The 10,075-nt window shown below is 39.4% G+C and overlaps 1 protein-coding gene across 1 annotated transcript; it reads right to left on the minus strand.

The window, feature by feature from the left end:
- Window positions 1-623: 623 nt before the first annotated feature.
- MDFIC2 (MyoD family inhibitor domain containing 2) lies at window positions 624-9,763 on the minus strand. The gene is made up of 3 exons (XM_027640663.1): window positions 9,735-9,763; window positions 4,564-4,785; window positions 624-1,249 (listed from the first exon to the last, which is right to left on the minus strand). The coding sequence occupies exons 2-3, from the start codon at window positions 4,742-4,744 to the stop codon at window positions 990-992; spliced, it is 441 nt and encodes a 146-aa protein (XP_027496464.1). The 5' UTR covers window positions 4,745-4,785; window positions 9,735-9,763; the 3' UTR covers window positions 624-989.
- Window positions 9,764-10,075: the final 312 nt, after the last annotated feature.

Raw genomic sequence — 10,075 nt, forward strand, 5'->3', positions numbered from 1 at the left:
ATATGTATTTCCTTTTTATTAATCAGACCTGCCATCAGAAAAGAGATAGAGGGAGTTTGAAAGCACAGCCAGGATAGATACTGTCATTTTGTAATCCTTTGTGCACAGGTGGAGATGTCTGTTTGTACTGAAATAGGTGGCAATATTCTGCTGCTTGCAGAAATCTCACAAATGAAAATAAAGCAAAGGAGTTTACTGGCTATCCACAGTGTAATTCTCCTCTGGAAGCATGCAGTCAATTCCCATTTAGGCTAATTACACTTAAGGAGCCCTTTCCTATAACTAATGAACAATAGGCATAACCTGTTATTACATAACCATAGGCACACACATTAATACACTGTCGAATGGCACTACCCTGTGAAAATGCTTCCTCCACAAAATTCACTGGAGATTTTAGCAACATTTGCTGTAATTACCACTAGCATGGCTTCTAATTCATTTAATTTTCTTTTCTATCTAAACTGAGCATATAAGTGTGTTCTAAGAGATTGAATAAATAAATTTTTAATTATAAAATGATGCTATATCATAAATTATTTATAATAACCAACAATATGTAGTACATATTTAGGTATGAATCCATTAGGAAGATGAAGTAATATATATATCAGTCCTAAAATAATGTCCTAATTTGTCCTGTGTTTATGAATGGGGAAACCTGTGATTAAAGGAATTACAGGTTTATAAAAGCCTTGGATTGACAGTGGGTAAAGCATGTGGCACACTTGGCACTTAGGAATTCTGTTGTCATCTATGGCAAAGGAGAAGACCCTTTTTTGTCCTTTATTGGCTTCAGCAGTTTGTGAAATCACACAACCAGAATGGTACAGATATACAGACCTCCAGGGAGGGAGCAGAAAGATGCTCACAGTCCTCATTGGCAAAATCTCTGGTTATTATTAATATCTTAAAAAAAAAAAATCTCCTTTGTAATCTGTCAGTTCACTTTCAGGTAGTTTTGAGGAATTTTTTCAATTGTTTTCCTCTTAGCGATAGCAGACTTCAGAAATTTCCATGGCAAGTTCCAGGCATTCCCCAGTCTCATGGCAGGACTCTAAAAGGCTGCAATCAATGTCACAGTCACAGTTGCAGTCGTTGTTGCCATGGTCTTCGTCAGAGGTCTGGTAATATCTATTGGATGGACAACAGGTATCTGTCAGCCAATGTTCACAGGTATCAGGCAGCATTACAAGAAAGTCCCAAAATTGGCAGAACAAGCAGGCCAGGATAAGAGTTGCACATTCATCTAAGAGAGAGGAAAAGCAGGGAGACATGAGAACAAGGGCATGCTGGATTACCCAGGTTTAGGCTTGTGTGGCTACACAGAAATGAGACGCAAAAGAGCACACAGGGTGGGCTAAAAATACATTGGTGATAACTACCTCCATAGAGACAAATGAAAAGTTTATTTTCTATGATATTTGTGTCTAGAAAAACAACAGCTGCATGAAAATAATTTGAATGGAAACATTCTATGGCAGTGAAGTTCAGAGGAATAAGCACTTTGAACCAAATTTATGATTGGACTTGATTGGACCCTTTTTTGTCCTTTATTGGTTTCAGCAGTTTGTGAAATCACATTAAAATGTATAATGAGCTCTCTCACTTGTACCCTTCTGATTCCCTCATTCTGCAGCAGGGCAGTGAATGAGCCTCTCTGTGGGGCTGAGTTGCAGCCTGGGACAAAACCATGACACCAGCTCATGTGACACTGGAGTTTATTTTCATGTTCACAAGAATTTGCACTAAAAATGCTTAATGACTGGTCAAGTACAGGGAGGTAGAGCAGGTCTGGAGAAGAGCATTCACAGAGGGCAGCGTGATCATCAAGTCTCAGCCCAGAGTCCTTCTACCTCCCCACCAAAATGGGGTTCTCACCTTTTCATTCACAAATGTCAATTTTTTGAAGGAGGAAAAAGTTTGGAAAATAGGTCATCTAGGTTGTGTGTCTGTAGCCAGCGAATATTCCTGAAAACTTGGTCACCATGAATAAAAACTTTGTGTTTTGTTTGTTCCCTTCAAAAGTCAACAAATTGACTCCCCACTGCTCAGCCTCCAGCATCTGGGGAGGCTGCTTGGGTGCAGCAGGTGTGAAATTCCAACTGTGTGTATCCAGTTGGAGCGCAAAGACCCAGACCTTTCCTTTTTTTTTTTTTTTCTTCCCCCCCCCCCTTCTTGTTTTTGGAAGGGAAAAATGCCTTCAACAATATGAATGTCTTTTCATTGGTTCTTTCGGGAAAGCATATGGTTATAACCACATTTCTTGCCCTAGGATGACTAACTGTGAACTCATTCAACTGCATTGGTTCTGTTGTGGCATTTTCTCTCTCATGTAACATTAAGTTCACTGCCAGGAAGTTTCCGGAATTATGCTCTTTTTTTTTTTTTTTTTTTTTTTTTTTAAAAAAAGAAAGCTTTCTTACTGAAAAACAAAATTTTAAAAAAATCCAGCTTCTTTATTTAAAAAAATAAGCAGTTAAGGCAGGTAGCAAGAATAAATAGCATATGATTGAACTTCTTTCTAAGTGTCATATCATCACCAATGTTATCAATTTTAATACTTATTTAAATATGTCAAGATCTATTTATGTTCAGACAAGCACAACTAACTTCTAAGTCAGTCCTGTCGAATAAGAGTGACTAGATTTCGGTGATACTTGGTAAATTCATGCTTATGTTTTTTTTCAAACTAAATGAACTGAAATAATTATAAAATTGAAACATTTAATAAGATGACACCGTTGCATTTAATTGTATGAAATTTGCACTGTAGAAAATGTAATGATTTTATTCAGCAGTCCTTGGTGTAATTAAGACTATTCTTTTTAGTTCTTTATGTTTATGAAATTTCTTTCCTATACATAGATGTGAGAGACAGAATTCAAAATTATGTATTAATTAAGGATTTTTAATTTTTTTTTTCCCCTCTCCAAAGATCTGTTTTCTAATAACAGGTTTTTTCCCTTGAATGTGTTAACCATAATGGTGCTTATGTAATCTGGAGAGAATAGATATGATTCTTAGGGCTTCATCCAGGAAAGAGAGCACAAAAAAAGCACAAAATTTTAATAATAAAGTAATGTTTCAGCACAGACCCTGTGATGTGCAGTAAAGATGCTTTTAAATTCCCATCAGAGCACACACCATGAACTGTGATAATGGATGTAACACATTTCGAAAAATCTGCATGTGTGAGGCTTTTTGGTCCTGTTTTAAGTGGGGTAATGTATATAAATAATAGATATTAGCAATTAAACATCCATTCCTATGCATTCATTTATATATTTGAAAATAAATTAGCCACAAACTGCATAAAAGAAGATGCAATCTCCTGTTTTCCCCTCTGTTTTCCCTGCTGTTTGCCAAACAGTGTTACTGCGTTTATCTCAGTGAGAACAATGACCTCAGCTCTCATTCTCTACATTAGTAGATTAATTAGCACAAAAGAAGAATTTCTAATAATTTTTCTAGCATGCCTCATCTCTAATTTTTTCTGCTCTTGTTTGGTGGCATCTGCTTATAGAGATGATACTCTGAACAGCCGTGGTCCAACGCTCACTGAGGCCACACTGGCCACACTTAGTGACACTCATGTGGATCTGCTCCTCCCTGAGTGCACAGAACAATATAATCATCAATTTCCTCACCTATTCCTCTGCTTTCAGGGGTTCTCCATGCACTAGAAAACAGGATTGGGCCTCATGTATGTAGAATAAACAGTAAGTTGTCAGAGTAGAGTGAGCTGAGCATGCAGTGACAACCACAAATCTGGCTTCCTTTGGTTTTCTTGGCTTCCATCCAGCCCTTAACATTATTAATTGAGCACAGATCGGGTTTTTTTTGTTGTTAATTTCTTTCACTTTTAGCTTTCTTAAGGAGTATGAAATCTGTTATTTGCATCACATGGTACACACCTGTGTGCCAGTAATGGTTGAGATAGTCAGCAAACTCAGAAAATAGGGAGTGTCTGGACTAGAGGACAAGTCCTCTAAATAAAATAAATCCTTCAGATCCTTCGTTAAAATTAAGTACATTCTAATAGATGTATCAGATACATCAGCGATAAAATAGAGATGTCAATGATTCCTGGAGAGCCTGGCATTTTATTGTACTGATATATATTTAGACATTCTTAATTTAGGAATTGTTAAATGATATACAGGATATAACACACTAATCCATTATTGCAAAAGGCACACATAAGAAACTTCTAAAATACTTCACAGAGCCTTTTTTCACATCCACTGGAGTAATCAGGAATAGCATTTATTTGATACTGACACTGGTACCTCTGTGCAAACACTCATTACTGAAGTACAAATACTTTTTGGCACAATAAGCTCTACACTCCTGTTGTATGACTTTAATATCACTGACAATTTAAGATCATCTTCTAGACAATCTCATCTACCACACGAATGTCTGCAGGGCAACTTAACATTGCTTTTGGCGATGTTCTTGAACCTCCTGTTCAGCATGTAATTTCAAGTCGGATACACACAGTTCTTTTGCAATGGGCATTATTTAGAAATCAAATGTGATCTGTTTTGTAAAACGTACCGTCACTGTCCCTCTGATGTACTGATGCGTCATCTTCAATGTAAGAGAATTCTCTGCATTTCTCCAGGGAAGCAATGGATGATCTGCTCGCATCTGACAATTTCTTCTCATTTTTGGTGCCCTTTGATGAAGCGTCTGTGATGCTGAATTCTGCGACAGAACTCATAACAATACCTTTCATAGGCTTTTCATCTGTGTGTTTTTCATTTGTAAGCTGGTTGTCTGGTGGGATTAGGAAAAAAAATAGACTGTGATACCAAGATAGAGATCTGAAAGAATAACATATGCAGAATTTCCAAGCCTACAATTGTTTACTTCCAAGGCCTAACCCTTCTTACCTAATGATTTCAGTCTCTTTACAGAGGTCTATTCATAGTATGGTGTTTGTGAACTTGCCTTCTAAGGTTTTGTCTTAAACCCAGTGGACTTAGAGGCTAAGTAATAATTTACTTCCACTGGATGAGATCAGGTTTTGAGAGAGAAAAGAACTATTGCCTCAGTTATCATCTATTTTGAGTATCCTATCATAACTTCAATTTGTGGTATAAAAGAATGTAAAACAATTAACTTGTTATTTTTCAACAGCAACTCTCTTTCCCTAAGTTTACAGCCAACAATGTACACATAGGGGGTACCTTGACGCAGATGTGCCAGCTCACCATGGCTCATAATCTTGTAGCAAAGAAAGCCAGATGGTCTCTGTTTAACATCCAGATTCCTTATTTCATAACTTCATCCCCACTTGTGGTGTTGGCCTGGAAGGCAGCTAGGAGATGGGATACTTCACATGCTGTCAGCGTGCCAGAGAGGCAGCTCAAAAACCAGAGGGAGAGCTTAATTTTAAGCCCCAACTAGGGGAAAGGTTAAGAAGAGTTCTGAGTTCAATTTATTCTTGAAGAACTTCTCAGGCACAGATAAACATGGGCTGATATATAGTTTCACTCACTCTCTGAAGTGATCAAGAGGCCAAGAAACACAGTCATTCTCTCTATGGCGGGGATGATAAAACCTCATCAGTTCTTATCTACAGCTGATTAACTCCTGCACCTCACATCAAGCACAGCGTCACTTTTTATCTTACTTAAATCTTGTGATATGCTTGCTCTTGAGCTACATACAGAAAATCAATCTTTACAAACAACTCAGTTTTGCAAATACTACTTTCTGAGAGGAACAGTAAGTGCTCTAAAGTGGTTAGTTTGCACTTGACTGCAAGGACCCCGAAGAGAGACCCTGCATATCTCTTGTTTTTTAGGTACCTTTGACCTCTGACATATGCTGAAGAAAAGCCAAGGAAAGGCTGGCAGAGAGTGAAACCTTGATGAGACTGCAGTTGTTCCACCAGTATCCTTGCAGCCAAGAGGAGGAAATGTGGATGGAATGGATAAATTACAAGGTAAGTGAAAAATCACTGGGTCCATAAGGCTTGAAGTGGGGAGAAGCAAGGATTTGAGGTCTAAGTGGTGCCTGGAGCAAGTCCAGTGAAGGCCACTGAAGATGTGAAGAGTCTGGAAGCACTTCTGTATGAGCAGAGGCTGAGGGAGCTGGGCTTTCTTGTCCTGGAGGAGAGAAGGCAAAGAACGGTGCTGGATGCTGTGTTCTACTTCATAACCAGGGTAATGGAGAAGCCAGACCTCAGCTCCTCCCAGCAGTGCACAGAGGCAAAAGGACAAGAGTCCACTCTCACAAGCTGCAGCAAGGGCAATTAGGATTGCACAGGGAACAAATTCCTCATCATAGGAGGTGTAAAGCACCAGAGCAGTCCAAGGAAAAGAGAGAGAAGTGTGTTGCTGGGCATGGGCCCCAGCAACCTGCTCTTACTGCAGTTAACACTGGTTTGTGGCACAAGCAGATGAGCTGACTTCTAGAAGCCCCTTCTGAGCTCGTTCTTGTGGGATTTCTATGATTCTATTTATGCATAGAATGAGTGAGCAATTCATTTAAATTTCTGCTCACTGTCTCATTGTAAATTTCATGCCATTTTAGGTCATTTTTATGTGATGAAATATGTAGAAAGGTAAAGGTTAGGAGACTAAGACCTTGGGAGAGGATATGCAGAAATACTAAGCTATCATTTTAATTTTCGTTTTACATTTAAATCACTGCTTTAAAATTGTGTGTTGGCAGATGTATTGGCTTGATTTTGAACTTGTAATAATGACGTCTACTATGAAGAAAATGTGGAATTACCCTGTCCTGGAGAGTTTACAGGTTGGCCTTAGACAGAGAGAGAACGATGGGATGGAGAGAAATAGAGGAAAAGAGACAGTAAGACAGCAGTGGCACAGAGAGGAGTCTCAGAAACCTATAACTGTCAGGTTTTATGAGTGTTATGATGAAGGAAAGCCACAGGCAAGACTTGGGAAGGGCAGGAGAGATGGTGGCTCCACTGAGTGTGACCCAGCAGTGCAAAGCACAGCATTTCTCCCCTGCAGGCTGTGCCCTTGGTTGTAGGAAACCAGCATGTCAGACTGTGCATATCTGGTTTTGCCCATCTGTGGTGATTTGTTGATGGTTTTCCCAGCAAATTAAGTAAAAGCTCTGTTTTTTCCCTCTCTGTCTTCTTGGCCAGCCTCTTCAGTCCAAAATGTGAAAACTCATGCATTTTGGATGTACTTACATGTGCAGTAATCACTATTTTCCAGTGTTTATAAATCAGTGACACACCACAAGTTTTCCTGCACTTTCATTCAATAACAAACCATCTCCAGGAAAAGTTGTGCTAATTGAAGCAGCAGAGCTCTAGAGGAAGCAATATCCTGCTTTTGCATTGGATTTATTGGATAATAGTTGATTTGTGAGTCCAAAAGACACATGCCCCACCTGCTATTCAGGTGCCAATCTTACACATGGATCCTGTTTGTCCAGACTGAGAGCTACACACAAGCTGAGCTGCTGAGCACACACGGATCAGATCCAAAGGCGTAGGCAAGAATGACTATAATTTTCCACTTTCATAATTGGCCCAAAAATCCAAACTAGATATGTTTTACTTCACAATATATCTGTTGACTTCCCCAGTTCTGCAACAACACAATGGCCCATGGAATGCATTTAAGCATTCAACAAGCGAGACAGAAAAAAAATCAGACAGAAGTAATCAGTAAATGCCAGACTAACATTTACTGTATCCACCGACTTCTACTATTCATACTTCGAGTCAATTTTTATTCTTGAAGTGCTGTTGAAGAGAAATCAAAACCAGAAATAGAAAGGCATAGACATAACCTGAATTTTTCAATACAGCACCATCAAACAAAAGGATAACAAAAGCTGTCACTCAAGGACTCTTCTGTTTGTTAAAGCATACTACATCTTGGAAAATACAGTACATTTTAGTGTCAGACTCTTAGTTTGAAAAGCTCCCTTTCAGTTATGTTATACTTGTCTTGTACAGCTAGATCAAGTCTTCATGCAATCACCGTAACAAGCAACTTGCTATGACAAGTGAGATCCTTGCTTCCAGAAAACACTGCAGGAGAGGCTAAAGCACTGTACAATTATAGGTCTCCATTTCATTTGTATGCAATTACCTTCAGTTCAGCTGTGGGTCCATCTACATTATGTCTTTTATCAATTTAATGTTTGCACAAAGTGTCTGAAGAAATAAAGATTATGCTAGAACAGCATAAAAAAAAAGGTGGTTAACACTTTTTTTTCCCCCCTTATTATAGTTTGTTGCTGGATGGAACAGTAGTAGATTGAGAGTTTGGAACAAGTAAGTGCAGCAAAATAAACTTTAAAAATACGAACAACTGATATTATTTATTATTACTGCTAATTGAGAATATAAAAAATTAAATTACAATGAAAGACGGGTAGAGGGTCAAGCCTTGCTGCTTCTTTTACGAGCTTGTGTTCAGCTTCAACTGTCTGCAAATTTCTGTGTTTTTAACATGTATAAATCATCCACTGAAGTGAATTTAAAAGAAAAATAAATGCATCACGATGAAGAAATCTCAGACTATTCAGTGTTAGACTGTTAGGCAGAGGCGGCTAAAGGTACACCCCCACAATGTGCCATTTTTAAATAGTATCATGAAGTAGTAACTTTCTTCCTCATATGGGGAAGCTGGGACTTGCCTTGGCTGTTGCAGTAGAAGACTGGGATTGTTCACCCATGTTTGTATTAAAGATATAGTCTCAATACTCACAAGTGTCTAAATTCATGAAAGCATGAAGTAAATCACTTATTTTCCACTGAAGCCACTCCCAGATCCCTCTGGTTAACAGGGAGGAGCAGTGATACCAAGACTGGCATTGCATGAGGTCCCCTGACTTCTATTTTTCTTCATAGGCTTTGGACACAAACCAGTGTCTTGCAGTCCTGGAGAACAGGAGGTTGGGGTTTCCTAGTATGCTTTTGAAATTAGATTTTCTATAGAGGCGTTTAAGAGTGTTTTTGATGAGGGACAGGGGGAATAAGTGGTGCTCTGTTCTGCTGGATAGGGACTGTAGCAATGTGTCTAATCCAAATAGCTCTTGGAGAAACTGGTTAAGGGAAGATGCCACTGAAAGAGAAGGAGAATTGATCTATCACCATTGTGGGGCTCCTCCACATCTTACAAGCAAAGGACAAGGGAGCCTGTGGCTCTACCTTCCAGTGGCATTTGTTCCCAATCTATCCTGGCAATGGCCCTTTGCCTCACACCCCTGTGGCAAGGAGGCCCAAGGGTTAATGCTAAACTGTGTGGAAAACTCTAGCAGTTTAGGACATGTAGCTTTTTAATTTCACCATGAGGCATCTTGGTGTATCAGTGCAGCAAAAGAACCAAAGGAATGCCTGACTGCTACCCCTGCCATTTGTTATCCCATACACTGCTGTCACTACCTGTCTGTTTAATATACCACATGCTCATCACTGGAAGAGTTGTGTGCCATGTCCACTCAGTCCTGAGATGAAGCGGGCAGAGCTATATCAGACCTGATGGATGGTAACTTGTAAGTATAATGGCTTGATCTGAACGCACTCGGTTTGAAAAGACTCATAGTAAAACGAAACCCAAACCTCAGGTTTCGATGGGCAGGTTTAAAAAAAGAAAAAGTAAAAAGAAAACCAAAATACTTTTTCTTGCTAGTTTAAAGGACATAATTGTCTTCCAGTAGCAATGGGAGGGAATGCCAGGGGTATCTCTGCACAATGTGACACATGCACGGGGCCAGCAGCTTACCTGGATGGTCCTCACTGCTCGGTGTCACCCCAGGGAGTGCCAGGAGAGGCAGGGAGCTGGTACGGTTGTCTTGGGGGGAGAAAAGAAAAAAAATGGCAGAGGAATAAATGTAGGTAAATGTGTTTTGGCACAGCTATCATCCTCAGCCACTTAATGACAGTCACTGACTTGGGGAGTTGGTGCTTTGAAGTCAAACAGAAGCAAGTGTGCTTCCTTGCAGGGGGAGATTACATGAGGTGGTGCACTGTTTCTGTTATCTTCTGTGTCATTTCTGGAAAGAAAGACAAATTAAAACAAATTGCTAAGAGAGAAAGTTTCATCTGAGAAGAGGTGAAGAGGAT

Source organism: Corapipo altera, unplaced genomic scaffold (assembly GCF_003945725.1).
Source record: "Corapipo altera isolate COAL_440 unplaced genomic scaffold, ASM394572v1 55, whole genome shotgun sequence".
Taxonomy (NCBI): Eukaryota; Metazoa; Chordata; class Aves; order Passeriformes; family Pipridae; genus Corapipo; species Corapipo altera.